The sequence below is a fragment of the Kwoniella dejecticola genome, chromosome 8, assembly GCF_000512565.2.
Source record: "Kwoniella dejecticola CBS 10117 chromosome 8, complete sequence".
Classification (NCBI taxonomy): Eukaryota; Fungi; Basidiomycota; class Tremellomycetes; order Tremellales; family Cryptococcaceae; genus Kwoniella; species Kwoniella dejecticola.
In genome coordinates, this window is record NC_089308.1 from 552,041 (window position 1) to 577,461 (window position 25,421).

The following is a 25,421-nucleotide window of genomic DNA, read 5'->3' on the forward strand; positions in this document are numbered from 1 at the left end:
CATCTCGCCTCTTCTCACCTCTTCTTGCACTTGAGTCAGCAGCATGACGAGGATGGGCAATGACGCCAACCCAAGGACATCGAATGGATCTCGATGGACAGATATTCGAAAGCTGAATTTGTAGGTTGCGACTCGCGTCGCACAAGCGAAAATCAGATCATGGCGGCATCAAAACCAAGGTCAAAGCGCTGAAAACAACAAAGTGACCCACGGTTCGACTCCGTCCCATTCCTGTGCTTCGTCACGATTATCAAAATTTGACGCCTTTCATCACCTCATCAGTCTATCTATCTATCTATCGACCATTCGAAAAATCGTCATAGATAAGATAAGCTTCTAAGTCGCCTGAAGAGCGAACGTGCGAGCGAGCGATAGGAGGTAAGATGTCCTCGACCAAGGTCTGTCCGAACTGTCGGGTCGCTGGGGAGACCTTGACCGATCTCGCTGCGGGAAATGTCGTGTATGTTTAAGTCAAGTCAAGTCTACAACACGCCCTTTCCTCCCCTCACCTGTCAGGACTCGGGCGAAGCTGATCACTGTCTTGTGCACTTTGCAATGGGTTTATTGCAGATGTCAGAATTGTGGTGTGATCGTTGAGTCCGGTATCTTAGTACAAGAAGTGGGATTCGCGGAAGGTAGCGGCGGAAGAGTACACGTTCAAGGTTCATTCGTTGCTCGTAATCAGACTGGATTTGCGGGGCATAGATCGAGTGGAAAGGGCATACAGAACACCGATGGTATCAAGCAGAATGGTGAGTACCATACTATCATCGCCTCTTCCCAAGGAAAAGCAATTCTGATGTTCTAGGTCGCACTTGCAACATCGTGTTTGTTGTTATCGTTACCACGTCCTAACATTGTTTGTGATAGGGTCAATCAAAATTGACAATGTCGCTCGACAAATGCACATCAACAGCATGCTCACTGGGAAAGCCAAACGGTTCTTCTCCATGGCAGTGGACAATCGATTTAATAAGGGGCGTAGGACAGAATATATAGTTGCGAGTTGCCTTTATCTGGCTTGTAGGATTGGGAAAGATGCGCACATGTTGATTGATTTTAGTGAGAGGTTAAGCGTAAGCCTGATTCACTTCTGCTCGACCATCGTGTATACCAATTGAGTTTTAGCTGACTCAAGCTCAGATCAATGTATACGAGCTGGGAGCAACATACCTGAAACTGCGCGGTATATTACACCTTCCCGAACAGATGCCAGAAGTGGATCCAGCAATATACAATCTCCGATTTGCCCATAAATTAGATTTCGGTCCGACAGTCAACATGGTAGCGACCAATGCTTCGCGCTTAGTCAGGCGGTTCAGAGCAGATTGGATGACGCAAGGTAGACGACCTGCCGGAGTGTGCGGTGCTTGTCTGATCATAGCAGCTCGAATGTCCAATTTCCTCCGAACCCCAGACGAAGTTGCGCAAGTCGTCAAAGTGCATCCGACTACAATCAAGAAGAGATTATTGGAGTTTGCGCAGACCGAGATGGCCAAGAAGACCATTGCTGAATGGAGGAATCTGACTACTGAGGAACTGGACAGGCCAAATGAGGTGGAACGTCCGCCGATCGTCAAATGGCATGAGAAACAACAGATCAAGGTGGAGCGCTTGAGATCGCAGCAGCTTGCTGCGTCCGAAGCCGAAGCAGGATCGCAGAATGAGGATGAGAATGAAGCTGGAGCTGAAGGCGAGGGTCGGTCTCAAGGTGGATATCAGGGATTGGATGATGAAGAGGACGAAGATGTGATTGAGCGCATCAGGAAGCGTCTGAAGCCGATCGGAGACGATGATATGGCCGGATCGATCGCAGCTGCTGCTCACGATATCGAGAACGATCCCGTAGAAGAAGAAGAAGAGGAAGAAGATGATGATCTGGCACCCATCAACCAAGCTGAATATGTCCGCGAACTGGAATCGGCCCGAGATAATCCGGAAGCATCGAAAGCTGAGAGACTGAGGGAGAAGTCAGCCTTGATGAGGCAAGTCAAGAATCTACAGAAGACCGGTAACGAAGACGATCAGTTGTTCCTCGATAGATCGGATGACGAGGATTCCGAGCTCGAACAATTGGCGCAGTACAATGGCGAAGATAAAGAAGAGGGTTCTGAAGGCGAAGGGGAACCTCTCACGCAATTGCAAGCTATAAGTAAGGAGGAACAAGATGCAGCCGCTGGACCAAGTATGAAGATGAAGGTGGAGTTTAAAGAATGGGAAGACCAAGATGCGGTCCTGGACTACCTGGCGAAAGAACATTTCAAAGGTGAAGAATTACTGTATCAGGGGAAGAATATGTCCGACAGGATAAAGAAATGGATCGGAGAAAGAGATCCGAAGATCATGATTGAAGAATTAGCGATAGTGCAGAAAGCCAGGCTGGACAGGGAGAGATTAGCCAAGTTCAAAGAAAGTCAATTCGATGATCTCGACGATGAAGAGTTGGAGCAATCGTATAGACTTGATGAGGATGAGAAGCAGGCACGAGCGAGGATGTGGTTGAGCAGTAATGGTAAATGGCTTGAGGAGGAGAAGAGTGAGTTCGAGCTCTATCTCGACCTGGACTAATGAACAGCTTCATCGCTGGGAATTTATGGCGATCAACGGGGATCAAATCGCTGATGTCTTTGATGTGCCTCTGTGTAGTCCGTATAGAACAGAAAGCTGCAGCTATGAGAGCGAAGGGTCTTGATCCCTCAAAACCCAAAGTAAGCCTCTGACCTTTCTTGTCAGATTCATCATGATTTTTGCTGACGATGGTCGCTCGCGATGTCACTTGCAGCCAAAGAGGAAACGAGCTGCTCCTCATAAAGGACCATACAATACTCCTCGAGAAGCCATCCAGAACTTTGCAAAGGGTAAACAATTCTCTTCTAGGGTCAATTACGATATTCTCAGATCGCTGGAAGGTGGCAATACACATGGATTGGTACCTATGGAAGACGAGAAAGATGAGGATTATGCGGAGGATGAAGGATGGGATCAGAATGAGAAAGAAGATGAGTATTAGACTCGACCGGAATCGTTTCGCATGTGACTGTCTGCAGGGGTTTTTACGATGCTTTTGCGTGCTATCATTCGTTTTCGTTCTATGTTTATATACGGGAAGGCGCAAGAAGGATCAATGTTGTTGTTGTGTATATGTGTATATGCAATTTCATGCCATGTCCATAACGTTAGTCTGCGTGATGAAGGAGCGCGAGAGCAACAAATGTAAGTGCGGTGATCAGTCATTAGTCGTGCAACGTCAGTTACTATTCTACTGTACTTGTAGTCATCACTAGGTATAGAGAATTTTAGTATTAAGTTTTGAGCACGGTGAGAGGGAAAGAGACTTCTTGCTCCCAAAAGGTTTATGACAGAGCCACGGGAAATAACATATCATCTACGAACGAACTATCGAAATTAACCTAATAACTCAATGATCATCCTTGGATATCCATGCTCAATCGCGTGCTCCGCAGCGACCAAATACGACTAAAACTTGGTTTGGATTTTTTATGTCTGCAAGTTCATTCCCAAGAGATCCGGCCAAAGACCAAATGAGAAATGAGCAGCAAAGGTGAAGAAGGGAAAGTGCGGAAGGTGGGGTAATGAACCTAAAGTCTTCTACCTCTTCTACCACCCTTTCTTCTGGTAGAATCGGATGGGATGGGGGTAACGTCTTCGATTCGACCGATCTTCATACCGGCACGAGCGAGGGCTCTGAGGGCGGCTTGTCCTCCGGGACCAGGTTGCTTGGTTCCGGTACCTCCGGTAGCTCTGAGCTTGACGTGGAGAGCGGTGATTCCGACTTCCTTGCATTTAGCGGCGACGTCTTGGGCAGCCAACATCGCGGCGTAAGGCTGTGTGCGGGCGAAAATAATTCTCAGCGTCGTATCTAGTTTTCCGACTGTGCCGACGATACTGGTAATAATGTATGTAGACCTGATCGACTCACAGAGGATTCATCTCGATCAGCCTTGACCTTCATACCACCAGTGACTCTGGAGATGGTTTCTTTACCGGAGAGATCGGTAACGTGGACGAAGGTATCGTTGAAGCTATAATCGATCCGAAGCATATCGTTAGCATCCATATCAATATCAACCGAATATCTTCGATACTCAATCTGCTTGAAGCGAGTCGACTCACGAAGCGAAGATGTGAGCGACACCGAAGACGTTCTCACCCTCGGCGACGTTGGGACCGAGGTTGACGGCGGCTTGCTCTTGCGGAGCTCTGGTTTTCTTGGGGGCCATCTTGGTTGTTTTGTCGTATTTGGTTGGGTTTGATGGATGAAGAAGAAGGTCCAAAAGTGTTCGACAAATTAACGATAATTGAAAAGTTGAAACTCCTCCATGCCGCGCATCTTACGGTGAGGAATGCGATTTTGGTGGATCGGAGTTTAGCGGAACTTACTCTGAGAAAATTGTGGCACTTGCATTTGAAGAATGGCACAGATGTGACACGTGCTGAGACTTGGAGACTCCGCATTTGAAGATCACCTGTACTCCCGGCTATATTGACGCCCAGGCATTCAGTCAATCCACTATCCATGAATCGTGATTATGCCAGACTGCCGCGCTTGTTTACCTTATCATCCTCCCCAGAATACATGGCAGCTACTGTACGGTAGCAGAGCTGCGGATATTGTCCTATGATGCTCGAATCATGCCCAGTGGTGAGCTCTTGTGGAAGCATTAGTGGCCATCCGATAGCTGACGCCTTCACCCAGACGCACGACGTGCCGACACTGGTACTCTCTCTACTACTCTGCACGGGTCTAGTCATTAGCTATCTACCGCAGGTTAGCTAACCAGTCTAGATCTACCCCCACTGAGACGGAGTAGCGAGCTGATATACCTTCATTCGTAGCATCTACGTATAATCAACGCCAACACCTCTGAAGGGTTCTCGCCAGTACGCTGGCAAGAAGTCCACATAATGATGGCGTAGCTGACTGGTTGTCCAGTGGTATCTCTTACTCGGAGCAACATCATCGGCGTCCGGAATGCTCAATCTCCTGATCGTCCAGTGGCCCTTATTTCGTTGCTGTCGAGTCATTGTAAGTTTCAGCTGCTCCCAATTCCAGATAATGCTATGGTCGCTAATGTCCTACTTTAGAGCGCTGGAAGATGTTTTGAATCTTTACTTGGCTTTTATCAAGTGACGCTACAATGGCTACTGTTCACTATCATGTAAGTCGTATGGTATGTCATACTGAAGCGTATTTGTGGCTGACTAGATAGGCAGACTGGTTTTATACCTCGCATATTTCCCAAAACATCTCAAATATCAACGAGTCATGCCCCTCGAACCGAATGCACAAACATACGGCGCTATAACTGAGAACGCCCAAGCGGACGGTACAAATGCTAGACCGCGAGTAACTGTAGCTACTACACCTGAATGGAGATTAGCGGTCACACTTGGTATTGTGGTATTCTTGCATTTGTGAGCAGAGTATTTCCTATTTCGCTTCTCCAAGTCATGACTAACTACTTTGCGTTGTCCTGCTACTTTTCAGATCTCTGCTGTTCCTTCTATCAATCTCCCTGCTCCTCATCTTACCGTCAACAACCCCACCGCATCCATTCTTGCGGTATCTAGCTACCTTCCTAGGCGTATCCGGAACCCTATTAGCTGTTCTACAATACGCACCGCAGATCCACCGGACATACCATTCCAAGCTTGTCGGCGCTTTGAGTCTGGGGACGATGGCAATACAAGTGCCAGGAAGTGTATTATTCGTGTTGAGTTTGGTGTTCAGACCGGGAACAGATTGGACGAGCTGGCTAGCATACGCTGTGACGGGAGGTATGCAGGGCGCTCTTCTGGTATGTCAGCTGTCATCATGATCTTCATCGGTAGATCGTGACACCGAGCTGACTCTTTTCGTGGGGCAGGTCATATGCCTATTGTGGAAACGGAGACAAAGAAGCCTTGGAATTGATGATTTCGGTAGACCTGTCAACCCAATGGACGGCAGCACTGAAAGGGAATCACTCCTCACTGATGCGCAAGATTAGACCGATTCGTGGGTCAGGAGTAGTTATGGACATCATTGTATGCATCTTTTGTTTACTATATACTGCCGTTGACTATACTTACACACTGAACGTGGGTCCACGCCCATATGAGCTCGGATCTTGATCCAGGCGCACATTTTTCCTCTTACGCAAAATACGGATTGACATTCCCTGTGTCCCATCTTCCTCTCTCACCTTCAAGACCGAATGTACCAGGTGTCGGAACGTGTTCTTTGGCTTCTTCCTCAGAGCTAAGAACTGAAGCTGAGTTGCTATCTTGCGATGGACGGAAATACGACTGAGGCAATTTCATCTTCAAACTACCTCTCCCCCTTCGGATCGGTAGACCCGATATCGATGCGTTTGATAAGCTTGAGCTTGAGACTGAAGAGCTGAAATATGTTTGAGAGGTAGGGCTGATGGATGAGGGCGAGAATAGGGGAGGGATGTATTCTGTCCCGAGGGATTTAGGGGAAGTGATCAATGATGGTGGAGTGGGACAAGGTAAGATTGCGGGTTTGATTATTAATGACATCCTTCTTCGGGTGGTGGGCGGAATATCTTGAGTCTGTGTGTGAGTGAGAGTGTGCGAAATCGAATTAGACTTAGAGATTGCGTTGTCGAGGGTGATACTGGAATTACGACCGGAAGACGGTCTCGAAGGTCTTCTATCGGTCAATGATTTATGTCTACCTACCGTCACAATTCTCTGAGGATTGAGCACCGATTCGATCGATTGATTGGGCGTCCTTGTGCCTGGTCGTGCACCTCGTCGAGGGATAGGCATGAGGATGGGTATGTGTGGTGAATTGGGAGGATCTTTAGATAAGAGTGGAGTGGGCCACGAAGAAGTCTCGAGTTCTTCTGTATTTGTGATGACTTCGGAGGATGAGGTGGTTGTTGACGGAGGCGGTGGTAAAGATGAGAATGAGATACTAGATGACGTGGTGGTCGTGGCAGTCGTTGACGGTAATTCCAATGGGGAGATGGGTAAGGAGTGATCTATTAGCGATAATGATAAACCCCTCAACACGGGTGCTTGGGGCAGAATCATACTTCGTGGTCGGGGCGAGAAGATCGTCAGATCGAATTGGGGTATATCATTACCTCTTTGTCCTTTCCCGACTCTGGAGAGAGTATCGAATTTACTGGGAAAAGAAGATTTGAGTAGAACCGATGAAGGTCTATAAGTCGGTGTGAAGAATTCTTCTTTCCCATCATCGTTTTCATCGTCATCATGTTTATCGTCTTCAACATGGTGCTCATCCTTCGACGTCCGCCTCGAATCATCACAGCGTTCCTGTCGCGGAATTCGCGCACTCCTTGCAGGTGTATTCGTTGGTTCCGCTGTGCCTTTATCCTCATCTACGGTACCCAATTCCGGTTCCCTCTCTTCTTCGGTGTCTAGCACAGGCGATAAGATCGACGAATGCGATTTACGTAAATTCAACTGGGGCATTAAAGGCATTTCCAAGGGGGTATCGACTCTCCCACTCGACTTCGAACCAGTAAATTCATCTAGAGATGGGTTTGTGCCACCTTTTATCGGCAAAGTCTCTTCAGATCTTGATCTTATCGACCGGTCACTTCTATCGCATGCCTGGTCTTGGTTTTGATTCTTGTCACCGCCTATCTGGTAATTATCGAAATTCTCCTTGAGTCGAGTGATCTCGATATGCTCCCCTGTGAAAGTGGGTATACAACTCAGATCCAGCGATAGCGGTAAATTCAACTCTCTCCATTGGGTAGGAGGCCAATCTGATCCCCTTCTTTCAACGATGTCTGCTGCTTTTTCAGTTTCTTCTTCCATTTTCAGATCCGCGTCTGCATCTGCTTGAGCGCTCGCACTTGCGCCCGATCCAGTCCGTGCCCAGACTCTTTTCAGTGGATTGACACCCCCCAAAGCTGCGTCGTTTCTGGACACATTGGTATTGATGGCCGTAGCACCAGCATCACCATCTTCATTCCTTTTCGTGAACGCTTTGGAACGCCGCTTAATCCTCAATTTGTTTACTACCGTAAACCCTCTGAGTCTACTTTCGTGATTGGTCTTCACTTCGAGTCGATCAGCAGGGCGAGACTGAGATTGAGTTTGGGTTCGAGGCAGACCCAGAGGCACCTTTGTTTTTCTGCCCCACGTATTGAAATCGACCACCTTGATCAGACTCCTTCTTCGCCCCGTCCCACCAGCCATTGAAGTGTTATTGGGAACATCTTCGTAGTCATCGCGGAGGTGGAAAGTCGGATCTCCCGAAGGACGCCTGATAAAATCCTCTGAATGACGAGGGGACCAAGTTTGGTTATTCTGACTTGGCATTTTGACCATCTGAGGTCTGGCACTAGTCACCGAAATGGATTTTTGGATTTCTCGAGAATTCGGTTGGGCAAGTGTGTGTGATGTAGAGGTACCTGTGAAGACTTGGAAGCTTGAATAATTCGGATGGAGACTTATGCCTATACCTGGGGATGAGCTGTTCGAGTCACAATTGGAGTTGAAATTGGAGGTAGAGCAGGAGTATGAGGTCTCGAGGTCCGTCGAAGTGGCTGAAGATGATGAGGAGCGAGAGAAGAATGGGATGGACAAGGAAAAAGAGGTGGGAATGGAAGAGCGGGTTTTGGAGTCCTGTGAGAGAGGATTGAGGTCATTCATTTCGATGACAATCCTATGATTCTGTTGTGTACTAGGGATACTTCCGAAGCGAAGATGGGTGGTTTGGTTTGGTTTGATCCGAGCAGGATTTAGGGGTCGGGATCATTCAATCAATTGATTGATGAACGAATCCTCGAGTGAGACGGATCACAATCAGGGGTCGAATAATCGAAATACAGCTTCGGTGACGGTCATATGTACAAAGATGTAAGTCAGACTAAATTTATCACGGAGAAGAAATTCGTACGAATAGCAGACAGCTTACTCAGATACATCGAATAGAAAAATAAGATAATTCGAATCTTGTTAATCACATGAATGGTGATATAGACAGGCGGTGTGAGGTGTCTTGTCACAAGGATTTTGATCAGAGGGCCTGCACTCTGTCCGACACCAAATTGCGCGTGGTTTGAGCCTATAGTCTGCGTCTGAGTAGATTGAGTCTGGAGGCAGAATAGACGTAGACAGGAACGTGTATTCGGATGGAAAATTCGGTGGATGATTTGGACTAATTACTGTAGTGTTTCTGATTGGATGATGTGATCTAGTCCCCCTCTATTCTCTACACTTTACACTCCATAGCTCATGACGCTATGAGCAGCTCTGCACCGTGCTGTATGTTGCACCTCTCACGCTCATCCGCAGCGGGAAAGAAAGAAGATCGGAATTTGATCTCAGCCTTGAATAAGCATGATGGCTTATCAAATCTTATCCTGAATATAAGTCAAATACGATTGGTTTGTTAGTTTTCCCTCTGACGGCATACTGAACCATGTCCCAATTTCCGCCGTGAACGATATGTCATGAGCCATACGGAAACGAACCACAGACTAGCCCAAGTCGTAGCGACGAACTTCAGTCTGAATCAAACCCTGCATCAGGGGAGTCAGTCCATCAAGGAGTGGCGTTGCGTGTCTGACTATTCTTGATTCGAACACAACAGCCACTTTCGTTTCAGACGCTGTCTCACGTCAATCTATGATCTGACTCAGTAACGATCTGCTTCCGGATGGGTTGCGCGTCTTCAACCACTACTCAAGTGTCTCTCTTCCGCTACATCAGTACAGTATACTCCTTGTTGGCATCGCCTACGAGCATCGCATATTCCAATCGTTGACAACGTTGCTCTCGGCATCGCCACGACCGAGCAACGCGCTACCAGCTTTCAGAGTAGGGTCGAGTAGACTCTTCCATCCGATTTTGAATTGACCAGACCATATACTGTAACCAGGAATTTCGAATGCTTAATATGCATAGGGTGACCATAAATGCCAATCAACGATCTATCCAAACATCTTCGAGAAAGCTTTCCTCTCTTTCTCCTTCCTCTCCTTTCGCTTGGTCTCCACATCCTTCAAGGCCTTCAACACACCCGCATCGCCGGGCACACATTCCAAAGCCGCTTTCAGGTCTTTCTCAGCTTCTTCGTCCTCCTTCTTTTGGATCTCAGCTAATGCTCGTCGGTACAAAGCTTTACCTTTCTCCGCTGGAGTGAGATCGGGAATGGCCAACGCTCGGGTAGTGAGTATCATAGCGAGTGTAGCAGCGGGCGGTGTGCATTTCAGTGCGGCCAATGCGGCGTTAGTCAATAATGGGATTCGGCTAGAGATGGATTTGGTCATGGAATCAGTATCCGCATTGCCGTCGCAGTTAACCTTACTCGCAGATTTGAGCGGGGATAGAGTGAAAAAGGAAGTAGGAGCAGGGATAAGGAAAAAAGAGCAGGGAGAAGGGAGAAGGGAGAAGGGAGAAGGGAGAAGGGAGAAGGGAGAAGGGAGAAGGGAGAAGGGAGAAGGGAGAAGGGAGAGTGGTATACTTACGCTGATCTGTAACCCTCGATTTGTTCTTTAGGTGCGTCATCAGGTAAGACAGGATGGACATCGAGATACCTCAAGGCCTTTTGGTACTTGTCCAAAGCAGTAGCGAATTGTCCAGCTTTGAATTCTCTTACAGTGGTGTCGGGTATGAGCACATCTGTTCGCTAATGGGGCACATTCAGTGGAATACTCACTTGGTACCGACGTCTTTCAGCTTCAATGCTACGCTCAAAGCCTCATCGGCTTTCTCAGCATCAATACCCTCCTCATCTTGAGGATAATCCTACAATCTCTCGTCAGCTCAGTCTCAACCTGATTGATCTCGTTACGGTAACAAAATCACTCACCTCCCAGATATCCTCACCGCTACTTGCTTCTTGTGCTTTCTTCTTCTCTTCGTCCTCTTTAGCGATATCCTCAACCGTCAAAACACCAGCAGCGGCGATTTTTACCTCTTCGTTTGGCTTGTCCGACGTAGTGGGCAGAGCTTCGATTCGTCGGACTAATCCTTTATTCGATCTCACTCTTCCGAAGACTACGTGTTTTCCATCCAAGTGAGGGGTAGGTACGCTGACACCAACGTATCAGCATGTCATACATCGCTTCTTGACAGCGCAATTTCGAAAATCTGGTATGTGGTATGAACGACTCACGTGGTGATGAAGAATTGGGAGCCGTTGGTATTGGGTCCAGCGTTGGCCATGGAGAGTAACATAGGTTTATCGTGTTTCAAAGTGAAGCCTTCGTCCTCGAACTAGTCATATACACAATCCATCAGTTCGTGACCCCCTTCGCTACAGCACGAGAAAAGAATTGAAGAAATGACAAGCGATCTAGCTTACCTTCTCCCCGTAGATGGATTCACCACCTGTACCATTCCCATTGGTGAAGTCTCCGCCCTGAAGCATGAAGCTCTTGATACATCGGTGGAAGTTTGAGCCCTCGTACGCCAATTTGCGGCCTGAGGCATTGGTCTTGTCGCCGAGACAGAGGTGCTTGAAATTGTCGGCTGTCTAAGGGGGCAAAACAACCCGTATGTCAGCGTCTTGGAACATCTCACGGTGCACCAACACTTGGACCGGAAATTGCACATGGGGGCTTGAGGAAGATCGCCACGTACCTTAGGTACCACATCATCGTACAACTCAAAGGTCAGTCGGCCAGCCGGGGATCCAGCGATGGTGATGTCGAAGTAAGTGATGGTGTTTGGCATTGTGACGCGGATGAATGACAAGGATGAGGGAGCTGGGAATGAGAAGATGGTATTGATACTAGGGGTCTGCTATGGGAGCTGCGAAGAGGTATTCTGGGATGATCTCGAGATGAAAGAGGAATTGATGCTGATGCTGTTGATGCTGCTGTCACTCGGTGCACGGCCTGCGGTCAACAGGTTACATGGAAATTCAGATTCGAGCATTTTCTAGTAAGCGATGTATGTTTGCGTGGAGACCCCATACATCATTTTCATAATTCCTCCACTTCTGCTGCTGGCGGAGTACAGAAGTACAGATGTACTGGTAAACTGGTAGAGCCTTTGCCTTACCTCAGAATGCATAACAATGAAATCTCCACTCCCGGACAGGATTATGCAAATGAGGAGGTGCGATCAAGGACGATCTATATCTATCTATAATTTGGCTTTGAGATATGTTTTATGTTGGACTCCTCCGCGATTCGTGACGCTTTTCGGGAGTTCAGTGTACCGTCCAAACAGAGCGAGCAAGGATGTTACCGACTCACAAGAAAGCTTTGAATGGGTTCTTCAGCGATAAGAATGCTGCGCCCTGCATGTAGAGTCTACAATCAGCGAGAATCGGTATTGTGCATCCATCCATTGATTTTACCTTTGGTACGAAAACAACGTCTCCTGGTCTAGCTATCAATTTCTTCCCTTCCTGCACCATACTGTTCGACTAGTGAGCTAAGTTTTTCCTTCATCAAGTGCAAGAAACTGGCTGAGCCGGCTCCGGGCGCAGCTTCGCGTATAGGAATATGGAAAGTCAGACTCACTGCCATTCACCTTCCAAGATGTATTTCCACTATCGGTCAATCACCAACCGCCTCAATCAGCAGAGTCCGGTCGGGTACACCTCACACGATGCATCCGTCACGCCAACGCACCTCGTTCACTGGGAAAGAAGCACTATCCAGATCCTCCGCCAATTCATCTTTGACGAATATACCGCCCGTATATGGATTCTCGCTTATTTCCGCTGATCCGAGATCACCTATTTTCGCAATAAATCGCATACCAAGTCACCAAATTGAATGGGTCAGCTTACGAACCTCGCTTTGACTGTTTGTATTTGTCTGTGTCCCCAAGCGACATGTATCCCTGCATGATCAGCACAACGAGGAAAGGAAAGACGCGTAACTCACACACCCATGCACCGGGTTTGGTATTTACCAGAGGCATCTGGTTGACATCGTGAAATATCTGGATTCGCTTATCCGTTCCACCCTTGGTTGAGGAGGATGATGACATTTTGCTTTGGCCTGCTTACGGAGACTCCGTTCTTTCCGCTTCACCGGATTCGTTTGATACTGATACTGAGCAGAAGAAAACGATTGTATATGGATATCATACATGTATATTGCAGAGACAAATACCTCGTCCTATGCATGTCCTACTCGGTGGGTTTCACGATAAGTCAAAAAACGGATGATAGACCGAATTAAGCGTCGGCTATCTACTCAGACCCAGATGGGTTTACCGATATCCTTTGGTACTTTACTCTCACACGACAGGAGTGATTTCTTAATTCATTATTCGCGATGGTCGAAGGTCAATGGTCAACGGTCACCGGTCGACGGTCCAGCACTTGCAGACTGCTTATGCGTATGATCAGAATAGCAAGCAGAATAGCAAGTGGACAGGGCAGAGGGTATATAAATCATACATTCTCATCCCTTCTTAGTCGGCGAATGCAAAGAAGACGGACAAAGTTTGAAAAGTAGAGGTAGATGAAAAGAGCAAAGTAAGAAATGACGATGCTGATGCTAAATAATGAGGTACTGTAAAGTGACCTGAGGTGACACGATACGACGGTTGTAGAGTAGATGAAGAAGTAATCGCTAGCCACAGGCCAATCTAAGCAGCTTCAGAATCCCTCTTCTTCTTCTTCTTTTTCTTCTCGCCATCCACCACCACACTCGCGTCTCCAGCTTCTCCATCTTCCGCTCTTCGTTTCTTCGATTTCTTCTCTGACGAATCTCCGTTCTCCTCTGAAGCCTTCTTAGCTGCCTTAGCCTATGAAATGGACCACGATACACACTCAATCAGCACTTGACTGACATAACTCACATTCGTAAAACACCATTCAGGCAAGAACGTTGACTTACCGCCTTCTTAGCTTCTTTCCTAGCTTTCCTCTCTTCCTTGGTTTCTCCAACGACCACACTCATATCGGCATCGTCCATCGTCACATCTGCCGCGGACGTGGGCACTTCCGACTTCCTCTTTTTCTTCTTATCTTTCTTAGTCGGATCCGTATCTGATCCCTTCTCAGCCCGCTTCTCCTCTTTGACCTCCAACACAGCCTCTACAGCCTTCGCAACCGCACCAGCAGGCTGAGTGGGTAATAATCCATTCACGCTATCTAGAGGAACGTTGTCCGTCGTCGAGTTGTATGAACCAGATCCATTGGCTGAGGCTCCCAAATCGAATCTGGGTTGTTGTCTTCCGTTCACCCCTGATGTCACTTTTCGTACGGATTGTATACCGGCTTGGTGTTCTAGAGCTCTCAAACGAGATTCGAGTTTGACTCGATTCGTTATTCCGACTTCGGCTGAAGCTGCGTCCGACCTTGATTCGGCGTCCGATAGAGCGTCTACACGGATAGAGAGGGCCGCTTTGGTAGCTACCATTCTTGCCATTTTACCTTTTAGCTTTTGAGGGGCTTGACCGATCAATGATGCCTATGAGTGAGAAATCATATAGGATCAGCCCGAGGCTCGAGTGGTCTGACCGACATTGGTTTACTGCGACTCACATGGTAGATCAGACCGTATTTAGGAGTATCGTGTTTAGTTTTCAAAGCTCTGAACAGAGCCTTTTCGGCACCGAGGATTTGGACGGTGGACGCAGGGTGCTTGGCGAGGTTCATTAATGAACCGGCGTGAGAGATCAGACGAGCTCCAACTAATTCACCGACCAAGGCGGTCAAGTTGGGCGCAATAGCTTGCATTCGGTTTCGAAGGTATTCGGAGAGTTGAGTTCGGTATTCGGTAATTGAGATGACTTGATCACATAGCGAGTGGATGTGAGCCATATCGCTATCGGAGATTTCAGTTCCCATCGATAATTCTGCGGCGGCTTTGATGGTAGCTTCGAGGTCTTCCGGAAGAATTAATTCGAATGAAGTAGATGAGGCATTTGTTCGGAAACCTGCGAATGGGGTTTAGGTCAGCTCGGTTCGGGTGGAATGGGAAAACTGGATGAGGATGAAGTAGATTGACTCACCCATAGCTTTGACGACTCGGGCGTAGGCAAGGTTATCCACGATGATCTTGGCCATTTCTGGGAAATGCCATCCGTACCATTCCTTGACTCTCATAGAGTAGATGTTAATTTCCTTGTCCAGGTCATCTAGAAGAGCAATAGCTTGGATAACCATGGTATCTACTTTATCGGTGGAGAATTTCAACTTGAATCGAGATAAGGAGTGACCGAGACCTAGTGACATGGTGTTGAGATCTTTCTGGTCGACTCCACCGAGTAAAGAGGCGAGCTGTTGTCTTATACCTCGGTAAAGATCTTGCGTTGATGAATCGGATAGTACGGGAATGGATAGGGTTTTGTTAATGGTTCCAGCTAAATGACCACCGTACCGTCTTAGCATACCTCTTCGGACCGCTGCAAGGGTCGAGGGGAGTAAGTGACATATACTCACCTAATTTGGGATCAGAAACAACCAGCATTTCTTCCAACTTCTTCTTCTTTTTCTTCTTGTCGCCATCTTCGGCAGCACCTCCGGCGGCCTCTGCTAAGAATTTGGACAGCGAATCGGTCAGACGACCTTCCTGGATGGCGGCTAGGTCTTCGACAGCGGTAGCTGTCGAGGTGAATCGTTGGATGGCTTGGACTTTCAAGCTGTGTGTATTATGAGCCATGTCAGTTGTGAGTATGAGATCAGGTATTCGAGACCTCTGGGTCAGGTGATTCTGCACTTACGCTTTGTTGGCTCCCTCAGGTGTTTCAAATTCCTTCCATAGGTCCTTGGAGTCGAGCTTGGCATCATTGCTCAACTTGAACACCACGAATCCGATCGATGTTTCGGCAAGGACCAGCATTGTGACCGTATAATCTGCTCAAATACAGGCGACTATTGCTGTTGCTAATGATAATGTACTTTTTCGTTGACCTGGTGGAAAACCTTCTTTTCTACAAAGAACGTGTCGGGATATGTTACCGGGACTTCTTTCTGGCCAGCGAACGGGTTTTGCGTCGGTCTATGCTACTTTGAAACCAAGATACTTATGCCAGTCTGATTGCGATCTCTTTGACAGGATAAAGCCTCAAATCGTAGTAGTGTCAGGTTTTTTCAGAATTCTTCATCTGCTAGCATCCCAGTGAAATTCGTCCAAAACGATCGTTATCACTTGTTGGCCCGTTCCTGACTGTTCAAAAGGTGAAAAATTTCCACATCAGCATGCGTCTACCTTTGCGGACTTGTTTTGAATTCCGATAAAGTCACTTGAGAGCCGAAGTGGAGGTGTCCGCCCCCACATTCCCATTCCATCATTCCATCAGCACATGAGCAAGCGTTGATTTCATGTCCACCAAAGACAATATTAGACGATTACGAGTACGAGTACCCGTTGATGGATATATATATATATATATAGGTGTACAAACACACACAAGCTTCTCTTCCTTCCTAACACACATTCGCTCCACTACCTAAACGTACATACATACACTCAGATCAGCTTCTGCTCCCTTGATCTTTATATCGGAGGTGTATCTTTAGCCTATGGCGACGTCTCAAAGGACTCCGGATCAGACGTCATTGACTTCGACTTCGACATCGACCCCGTCAGCTTTGGACACCACAGCTTCCAGATCACTTGACAAGCGCACAGTGCACAGAAGGAGGCCACACAGCTGCCCCAGGCGCAAAAGCCTACATAAGCGTTAGTAAACTCCTTCAGCCTATATATCACTTCTGGGACCCAATCTCCCTTGATCTTTTTTATTGATTCGATACCTCTGTGTGACACGTCTCGGAGATCACACACAACAAATTGATTATCTATTATAGATGCTGATCAATCCACATGATACAGAAGCCAAGCTTCCTCTCCAGCCAAACTCCCTGCCTTCATACGGAGCTGGGGCAGCCCTCGAGTCAGGAGCTTTTTCCTACGACGACGAATATTACGAAGGGGAAGAGGAGATCGATATCGAGGAAGAGTTAGCTAAACTCGAAGACGAATATCTGTCTGGTATGTCTAACCCTGCTCTCTTATCCTCCTTGTTCGCTTCTCGCTTCTCGCTGGCGCTCGGTCACATGGGGACTGTGTCAATTATGACGCCCAGCTGATTGTTTGTTTTCCGTCCTGTACCTCTCCGTCATCCTTTGCCAATGCTTCTGTCCGTGACATGATTACGCACGTTCGTCTCGAAGCAGAGGAAGAGGAGATTGATTTACAAATGGGCGAGACCTGGCCATCTGCCACGCCCAACAGGCTAGGTGAGCCGTACAACAAGGATGGAGTGATCAAGACGCTACAAGACGTAAGTCACCCCTTCAATTGTCGCCTTTCAATCGTTGATGGTTTACCCTTTGCATCGCTCTTCAAATCTTCTTCAATCCACAATGTCTGTCCCTTCTGCTCATCATACGCTGTCCCGCGCCCACCCGTACATACAACAACCCAAATTACCGTATCGCTCCTCGCCTCGCCATTGGCCCGTTGCACATATCGCCACACCGCCAATTCCATGTCCGCCATTCGAACACGATCACCCTACCTCTCCGTATCCTTCTAAACCTTGTTCCGCTATGGGTTTCTGGCCCTCCGCTGTGCCCTCATGTGATCAGTCCGACGATACAAGATTATCATGTTTGGGCTTACCGCTTTCTCTGCCTTACGAGGTGGAGACCTTGGCGGAGATGGATGACAAACTAGATTTGATATGCTGCAGAATGGTAGAATGTATCAAAGCTAGAGAGTATGGTATGGGATTTAGGGTGTGGGATTCTGCATTATCCATGTGAGCTACTTCCGAATCTCAGAGATGTCGCAAATCGTCTGATGGCTTCTCGCTATCGCAGCTGGATGAGTATGGGCTACCCACTGAAGCGAGATATCAAGATCAAGTTGATCTTTATCTACTACGAGATGATGTGTAAGCTCTCTTGAAAAGGATGACCACAGTATTGCAAGCTCATTTGTCGAAACAGTCGTTCCTGGCCTTTCTTCGTCTTTCATCGAGGACGCAAGCAACCAGTTCATCAATCTCATAGGGTATGTAAGCTGTCTGAGCAGTTCCGAGATGGTGAAGCTGATTTTAGCTTTTCAGAGATCGTTCTCTCAACATTTATGACTTTCGCATTCCTTGGCGACCTCTATACGAAGCCTTGTACTTCGAGCTCTTTCCCCACCCCAACAAATTGGCACGGCACTCTGTCAACTTAGCTCCTTCCTTCCTAAACGTCGCCGAATCGGCTCAAAGATTCTTTCATCCTTCGGACGTCGATGAGATGCTAGAAGAGATACTACCGAGATTAGAGCCGTCGATGGACTCTATCCTAGCTACCCAGACATTCCTTGTTCACTTCCTGCCTATTTCGCATTGCCAGAAATGGCTACCAATCAGTGAGTGGTAGTCTTCAGAATCGCGTGACACTCCGCCAAGCTAACCACATTGTGCAGTTTTCCGGTTGTGGCATGGACTAAACAGTGGACTGTGGGATGATCAAGCCTCAGATCTGATGGGTCAATTAGCTATTGCGCATGTCGATCCCGGGAAATCAGATCCGTCCGTTGTCAATCGGATTCCCAAAGGCACCCACAATACCGCTGAAGAGCAAGCTAAAAATCCCAGTATCAGAAGGCGGTTCCGAGCTCACAAGACACGTTTAGCAGAAGTGGCTGGAGAAGTGGAGGATGACGAAGATGGTGTCAACTACTGGGCGAAAGAAAGCGTCTTACCGCCGGAGGAGATACTCAGTGATCCCAGTTGGGCAGGCATAAGGAAGGATGTAGGTATATTTAGCGATCAGGAGTTTGAGTTTCTGATGTCAAAATGTTTGAGATCTCTCAGTGAGTCAGCCGATCGGCGCGCACCCTTAGTGAAGGTGAATGCTGACGAATGCAACAGATGTGCCGGTCGGAGGTAGTATCGCCTCGCAAAACTCGATGTCTGTCACTATGGCCGACGCACGAGCCTCTAAAAAAATTCTGGATGCCAAGAAGCCCATAGATCGAGTGCAATCATTAGCCGAGACGATCGTATTTTCCATGTCGGAAGATTCACCTTTTGTAGCTCTACCCTCCGGCACTGCTACACCGGACACTGCCACCCCTCTCCCCAACTCAGCTCGAAACGCAACCCCAATACAACCAGCGATATCGAGACTTCAAAACGGATCATCCATGGCTAGGAGTGCAAGCAGCGATAGTCTTGCAGTAGCCGGGCAGAAGTCAGAGATAGATAGGAGGTACTTGGCTGGGAGTAAAGCTTTAGATCATCTCAGTAAATTGTTGACCAGTTGCGAAACGTTCTTCCACCCTTCCAACTCAGGTCATTGGTCGGTCTTCCTTACTACCTTCTTATCTCATTTGGCAAGCAACTTCGTGGAAAGATGGAAGTCGGAAGAAGAGCCAGACTGTCGAACTCCCGCAGCTTGGCGACTTACACCTGCCATAAAGAGGGAGTTTGTTCTTTGTTTGAGACCGCTAGCTTTGACTTCGATGTTCAATAAGGCGAGTCGCCCGCATCCCTAAAGACATGGTGATTGTATGCTGACAAACCCAACGCAGGACATGAATTCAGTGACGCCAGCGATCTCAGCACTGAAGAAGTTGTCTCTACTCGAACCGGATCTGATTATGCCGGCCATGATGGAACGCGCTGTACCTTCCCTGCAAGGGTTGGAAGAGACCCAGCGTACACCAGCCGTCACGTACGCCCTGGCAGCTCTGTCTCAACCGCTTACGGCAAGGCAAATATGGCGATTCGGTGGCATGTATGTGGCCGATATATTCGCCCTGTTCCTCCCGGGTATCGATCTCAACGACCCTGCCAAAACGGGATTGTCGTGCATGGCGATATCCAACATGGTTGACTTCATACACATGGCCGATATCGCCGTCGATGACCAAGATGATACAGCGCCTGGACCGCGAGCTATAAGATCCACTCCGCGTCCAACCGTAGCAGATGACCCGAACGACCCGGTACAACATGAAATGGAGGATCTTAGACCCGAGGAAGTTGATGGAAGAGTCAGATTTGCCACTTCTGCCTTCCGAGATTGGGTTCCCGAGTTCCTTGGCCGAGTGTTACTGTTATTCAGCAACTTGCCCGAAGAGGGCGGAAAGAGCGGTAGGGCTGGAGGAAAAACGGAAGCTTTGACTTTGTCGAGTGTCCTGGTAAGCTGCCGTCTGCTGGACTTGATCAATACGACTGCAGCTGATATGGATTTGGCTTAGCACACTTGTGGAGGAGTCTTTGCTGCTCTGGATGACAAGCTATTTGATGCTGCCCTCGATCAAGTCGTTGAGTACGCCACTACGACATGTCGAGCGAATGCAGTGGATGCTGTTGGAGAGCTCGTCCGAAATTTAGCTTCGGCAAACGCTACGAAGGTTTTTTCGAAACTTTTCCCCATATGTAGACAGAGGATCATCCACGAATTGAAGACAGGCGCTTCGTCCCTTAGGACCACCACTACCAGTATACCGCTACCGGCCGATGCGGGTTTGCATTGGTGGCAATCCATTCTAATTGGAATGTTGATACCAGGAAGAGTTATAGTAAGTACATCCGATTTACACACGCATATCTGGCCAATTGAGCTGATCGCCCCTCCTTCGCGAGTAGCTATCGGACAAGGAGATCAGAGCACAATATATCGAATTGCTGAAGATCATGATAGACTCGGCTTTATCCGAAAGGGGTTGGCAATGGACCGGAAAGATCATCGAGAAATCAGTCAGCTCCTTGACGTCAATCTACTTCAGGGACATGAGGGCCCTCAACGACGATGTGTATCAAAGCCAAGGTACGTGCCCCTCATCCGATGCGCAGTCATGGAATTAATACTCATCCCTGATTTCTCGCATCGCAGATTTCAAGCGAAACCATACATTATACTGGGGTAAATTATACAGATCTGCAGAGGTAAAACCAGATTGGCGAGTTCCGACCACGGAAGACATCGATATGGCTCTTGATATCATCGGCATAGCAGACCAAGCGACGACAAAGCTCAACAACCTGCTCGAGAATCCTTCGTTCGGTGATAAGGTCTGGAGTAACGAATTCTGCAGATCCATCAACGTGGTGGACAAGATACTAAGGGGAACCTACAACTTGATCGCGGAGATCGAAAGCAGGAAGACGGGCGGTGTCAAGGCTCCTTCGTACGTCTTGATCTCTTGGGCTGGACAGAACCGTTAGCTTAGACCAGACTGCTATAGTTTTCTTCCAGAAGAAATTTTGACCCTTCTTCCTCCTTACAAATCCGGTCTGATCCTGACCAACCCCGAAGATCCGCGCTACCAGCACGTAGCAGCTTTCCGCACTCGTGTGGGTGACACTTTGCATCGGGCTGCGGCGGTGATGCGAACAGCGGGTCAATCTGATAACTCAGTCGAAACCGTCAAATTGCTCGTTACGACGATCGGCACGTACTTGACCGCCTACGGTGTCCGCTCCAAGCAATTTGCTGGAGCCCAGAACGCATACACTGGTATGATGGCTACCAAGAAAATGTACGAATCGCAAAGGAAACACCACAGAACCATCTTCTTGGCTGCTGCTTCCGTTCATCATCAAAACAGGTTGACCACTCTGGCTTACTATCGAAACCGGTCAGAATTGGACGACAAACTGATCGTGAACCTTCTCAACTTCTGCTTATCTCCTTTCGTTAGGGTGCGAAGATCTTCGCAATCTACTTTGGACACCGTCGCGAAGCTCTACCGCGGCACTTGGGTCTTATGTTTCCCTACACTCTTCGACGCTCTTCAGCCTGGAACGGATCCCGACATCATGAAAGGTGCCCTGTACGTTCTGAGATACAATCACATGGGATTACATAGAATCGCCAAGGACTGGAGACAACTACTCCAGCTTACCGAATGTCTGCTGGGAGCACATCACGAGAACAAGGCTTCCGTTCAAGCATTGGTTTCTAAAGCCACTGATGAGCTGATTCAACGAATCAAAGAACCGGTTTCCTTCGATATGGACATCAGAACCGAGAAGATACACGCAGCTGCAGATGACTTAGCATCAGTCATTGATCGCAAGCCAAGCAAGGAGATCATAGAGAAGATACATCAAGGCACCAAGGACAGATTGAAGCAGCAAGATGCGGAATGGGATATCTTCGTTGATCGAGTTCTGGCTATAGCCAATGCCCCCGGTCTCAATTGGCGATATGTCCTGAGCGCCAGTCGATTCTTATTAACCGTAATGAGAAGAGATAAACCTACCGACTTGAGACTGGCCAAATTCTTCATGGGAAACGTGCAAAATCCGCACCCCAGGATTAGAGATTATGGGACAGTGTAAGTGGTATCCTACGTCTCCATGAGATCTTGCTAGATTGATGAATTAAGCTGATCCGCGTACTTGTTCTAGCGGTATCACTCGACTCCTCTTCCACATCGCGCTGCGGTCATTATGTCAAGGATCGGATGAACTGCTGTTCCTCGAAGAACCAGTTGACATCTTCTCAAAAGACATCGATTTGACAGATACTTCCCCCGAATTCACTCAGAAATATCTAGCTTCTTTCAAAGATCCTTTACCCCAGGATGAATCTCAAGCCCTTCTACAGGACAGACAGGAGACAGGGTGGTTAGCCTGGGGTAAGAAGATCGAAGTTTCCCGACTGAGTGGCTGGGACGAAATCAGCTGGACTTGTGAAGCACCATCACAGGAGGGTAGTAACTTGATTCAGAGTATGATGGTTGAAGAAGGATGGTGGCAGAAGGTCAGCCGTGACGTAAAACATCTCTGGAGGAATATGCTGATGATTGATCTGTAGATCGCCGACCATTGGGCTCAAGAATCAGAACGAAATTACCCTTCCGCAACTCATATAGACTTTATCCTTGCTCTGACCCAACTTTACGGTCCACCGATCTACCATGCGATCAAGCCTATCGTGGAAAATTACCTGGCTGAGATGGAAAATACCAAAGTGTATGACCGACACAAGACTCGAGCGATGTGGGAGTTCTTAGCTGGTCTAGTGAGAGGTTCGATGGAATGGTCTGGGAAAGATCGAAAGGAGTTCTGGGCTTGGTTTGGAGGCAGATTAGGGGAACTGTTCGGGAATATAAGGCACGACACAATCAAGTGAGTTTGATTACCCGGCATTCTGTAACTGTCGTTCTTCCGCCTCGAAGCGAATCGTGATTGATGGGAGTCTTTCATGCTTGCAGGTGTTGGGATATATCGATCGAGTACATACTCTGCGACCAGGACCCGAGGAGATACAAGCCTTTGGTCGACTTCTGTATCAACACTGCTTTGAACGCTGACTTCCAAGGTGGCTCGGCATTTGATTGTGAGCAATCAGGCTTGTCACTGAAGCACTCGGAGCTTAGCTGACCAAAGGCATTTTGCAGTGGCAAGACGAGTACAGCTTGTCCGATCTGTTATTCGATGCTTGCAATGGCGATTCAATGCTTGGGCAGATGATTTCGCTGAGCTTTACTTCAAGTCGATCGCGTGTCCATATGCGGAGGTGAGAGGTTTGATGGCTTCTGTTCTCAATGCCGTCGATCAGATCAAGGTCAGTCGCCCAATCGACTAGGGAATCACGCAGAAAAGGTGTTTTGTTGATCGATTATTTTGCGCAGTTCTACCCTTCCTACCCCTCGGCAGCAGCCTTGATAGCCGACATCTTGTCAGATCCGAACGACGAGAAAGACCTGATGCGTATCCGAAGTGGATTATTCATGCCTCAATTGCAAGATATCATGACTTCTTTGCCTGAGTGGAAGAAGGACAGGCCACATGGTCCGAAAGCTGTTCTTTCGACTCATGACACGTCTGCATCGACAGGTCAGCTATTTCTTGCTTGCGAAGGAACCAGAACGTCCAGCTGACGAGGTGATTTATACATATTGCAGCTTTGAGCTGGTTGTCTGTCGAACTGTCCGATGTACATGCTGTTGCCACTTTCCCATACATCATATCTGTTTTGTGAGTCCCCTGGCATCTGATCAACACCCTTTGCTCTCCTCCTCACACCTCAATCGCGGGAGCTGCGGAAATTAACGAATACTGACATCGGGACTTGTGTAGACCTGCCATCTTTGAGTTGAGGGACTTGAACGATAATGCCGATCTCCAACGTACAGCCGGCCGACTTTTGGCTGTTATCACGTCTATCACACCCGCCCTGGACTTGATTGAACCGCTCATGGCGTCATTAATATCCATTCTTCAAGACTCAACGGTGAGTTTTACTATCATAACCGAACCCGTTCAAACCTTTGAATTGACGAGTTCCTCGAAACCACAGTCATGGCGAACGAAAATGCACAGTATGCCGGTATTAAGTTTAGTATATTTCAGGAATCTGAGCTTGTTGAGCGAGCCTTGCAAAGCCAAATGTCTAGATGTGAGTCAACCTCATCTATGCTGTTTGTCGAGAAAATGCTCACAACCTCCGCATCAGGTTGTGTCAGCGTGTCTGAGAGATCCGAACCAAGAAGTCCGAGAGATGGCATCAGCGTGAGTCTTTCGGCTGTTTCGATTCTGAGTTTGTCCAGGCCCACAGCTGATACAATCACAATTTGACGTAGTACCTTGAGTGGATTCTTGAGGTGTTCACAGCGTACCATGGTGGTGGTCCTCAAGGATCGATTTACTCGGGAGATCAAGTCTACAGTCTTGCCGAAACGTCGAGACGCACCCGGACAGATCAACCCGGAATATCAAGCTAAGCTTGTTCAGCTTCACGGAGCTGTTTTGGGCGCTACAGCTTTGTGAGCGATCTCCATTTCACGCTAAGTCGAAGGATTCTCCAGGTGCTGATGCCTGACTTGAAATTAGGGTTGAGGCTTTCCCTTATACTGTGCCCAAATTCATCCGTGCGTCCAGCTTCTTGAACATGTTTTGCTCGAAGCACACAAGCTGACATATCCAAAATCATTGTAGCGAAACTATTAGCGGATGTCCTCGCGCCTAGATCATCTGATCCAGCACCGATCTCAACGACCATCCGATCCTGCGTCGCCGTGAGTTCATGCATGTGATCAAGCGATGGACGTAGGTAAGCTGACTCATGGTGTATTTGCGCTTCTTGCAGTCCTTCAAAAGAACACATGAGAAGTATCAAGATAAATTCACGGAAGATGAATTGAGCGCTATGAATTATGCTCAAGCTGGAAATTCGTATTGTAAGTCTGCTCGATATACCACTTTACAAAAGCTATTTACGGGGCTCATACCACTACCTTCCCATCACAGATGCGTAAACCTGACCACGGAAGATGGGTGAAAGCATAGGACAGAAGTATGGATAAGATGGTGGAAGGAATAGGTTTGGAATATGGTTAAATGGGATAAAGAAGTCAACGTAATGAGGTGTTATACAGTACAAAGTCATGTAATCAGTGTACATCATGCATTTATTCAATCATCAATCATACGATTTCCATCTTTCCTTGATGGCGTCCATCGTCTGAACGCAGTACACACATTTCACATGTTGGACATGCGTTGTTTCCCATTCTTCGATATAG

The 25,421-nt window shown here is 47.9% G+C and overlaps 8 protein-coding genes across 8 annotated transcripts; 3 read left to right on the top strand and 5 right to left on the bottom strand.

The window, feature by feature from the left end:
• Nucleotides 1-383: 383 nt before the first annotated feature.
• On the top strand, nucleotides 384-3,010 carry I303_106531 (uncharacterized protein; the record flags this gene model as incomplete). The annotated part of the gene is made up of 6 exons (XM_018411471.1): nucleotides 384-460; nucleotides 571-752; nucleotides 871-1,076; nucleotides 1,144-2,536; nucleotides 2,647-2,708; nucleotides 2,783-3,010. The coding sequence occupies 6 exons, from the start codon at nucleotides 384-386 to the stop codon at nucleotides 3,008-3,010; spliced, it is 2,148 nt and encodes a 715-aa protein (XP_018259283.1).
• Nucleotides 3,011-3,599: 589 nt separating this feature from the next.
• On the bottom strand, nucleotides 3,600-4,241 carry I303_106532 (40S ribosomal protein uS11; the record flags this gene model as incomplete). Its single annotated transcript, XM_018411470.1, has 3 exons — nucleotides 3,600-3,845; nucleotides 3,941-4,043; nucleotides 4,135-4,241. 3 exons carry the CDS (start codon nucleotides 4,239-4,241, stop codon nucleotides 3,600-3,602), a joined length of 456 nt encoding a protein of 151 aa, XP_018259282.1.
• A 401-nt stretch (nucleotides 4,242-4,642) lies between these two features.
• On the top strand, nucleotides 4,643-6,011 carry I303_106533 (uncharacterized protein; the record flags this gene model as incomplete). Its single annotated transcript, XM_018411469.1, has 8 exons — nucleotides 4,643-4,663; nucleotides 4,718-4,789; nucleotides 4,858-4,902; nucleotides 4,955-5,047; nucleotides 5,107-5,180; nucleotides 5,236-5,436; nucleotides 5,510-5,819; nucleotides 5,889-6,011. 8 exons carry the CDS (start codon nucleotides 4,643-4,645, stop codon nucleotides 6,009-6,011), a joined length of 939 nt encoding a protein of 312 aa, XP_018259281.1.
• Nucleotides 6,012-6,156: 145 nt separating this feature from the next.
• Nucleotides 6,157-8,328, bottom strand: I303_106534 (uncharacterized protein; the record flags this gene model as incomplete). The annotated part of the gene is made up of 1 exon (XM_018411468.1): nucleotides 6,157-8,328. One exon carries the CDS (start codon nucleotides 8,326-8,328, stop codon nucleotides 6,157-6,159), a length of 2,172 nt encoding a protein of 723 aa, XP_018259280.1.
• A 1,616-nt stretch (nucleotides 8,329-9,944) lies between these two features.
• I303_106535 (peptidyl-prolyl cis-trans isomerase D) lies at nucleotides 9,945-11,691 on the bottom strand (the record flags this gene model as incomplete). The annotated part of the gene is made up of 7 exons (XM_018411467.1): nucleotides 9,945-10,263; nucleotides 10,482-10,607; nucleotides 10,673-10,761; nucleotides 10,826-11,048; nucleotides 11,132-11,232; nucleotides 11,321-11,491; nucleotides 11,599-11,691. The coding sequence occupies 7 exons, from the start codon at nucleotides 11,689-11,691 to the stop codon at nucleotides 9,945-9,947; spliced, it is 1,122 nt and encodes a 373-aa protein (XP_018259279.1).
• A 414-nt stretch (nucleotides 11,692-12,105) lies between these two features.
• Nucleotides 12,106-12,963, bottom strand: I303_106536 (uncharacterized protein; the record flags this gene model as incomplete). The annotated part of the gene is made up of 6 exons (XM_018411466.1): nucleotides 12,106-12,160; nucleotides 12,219-12,262; nucleotides 12,323-12,383; nucleotides 12,489-12,517; nucleotides 12,600-12,706; nucleotides 12,858-12,963. 6 exons carry the CDS (start codon nucleotides 12,961-12,963, stop codon nucleotides 12,106-12,108), a joined length of 402 nt encoding a protein of 133 aa, XP_018259278.1.
• Nucleotides 12,964-13,569: 606 nt separating this feature from the next.
• I303_106537 (nucleolar protein 58) lies at nucleotides 13,570-15,770 on the bottom strand (the record flags this gene model as incomplete). Its single annotated transcript, XM_018411465.1, has 6 exons — nucleotides 13,570-13,728; nucleotides 13,821-14,396; nucleotides 14,471-14,865; nucleotides 14,941-15,291; nucleotides 15,371-15,570; nucleotides 15,652-15,770. 6 exons carry the CDS (start codon nucleotides 15,768-15,770, stop codon nucleotides 13,570-13,572), a joined length of 1,800 nt encoding a protein of 599 aa, XP_018259277.1.
• Nucleotides 15,771-16,453: 683 nt separating this feature from the next.
• On the top strand, nucleotides 16,454-25,177 carry I303_106538 (uncharacterized protein; the record flags this gene model as incomplete). The annotated part of the gene is made up of 27 exons (XM_065969390.1): nucleotides 16,454-16,613; nucleotides 16,767-16,925; nucleotides 17,108-17,217; nucleotides 17,525-17,697; nucleotides 17,759-17,832; nucleotides 17,888-17,951; nucleotides 18,007-18,302; nucleotides 18,360-18,749; nucleotides 18,808-19,412; nucleotides 19,470-20,081; nucleotides 20,142-20,465; nucleotides 20,533-20,713; nucleotides 20,780-21,074; nucleotides 21,132-22,226; nucleotides 22,300-22,654; nucleotides 22,709-23,022; nucleotides 23,109-23,233; nucleotides 23,295-23,461; nucleotides 23,529-23,733; nucleotides 23,802-23,874; nucleotides 23,977-24,130; nucleotides 24,197-24,295; nucleotides 24,353-24,408; nucleotides 24,480-24,662; nucleotides 24,730-24,767; nucleotides 24,835-24,914; nucleotides 24,986-25,177. 27 exons carry the CDS (start codon nucleotides 16,454-16,456, stop codon nucleotides 25,175-25,177), a joined length of 6,579 nt encoding a protein of 2,192 aa, XP_065825462.1.
• Nucleotides 25,178-25,421: the final 244 nt, after the last annotated feature.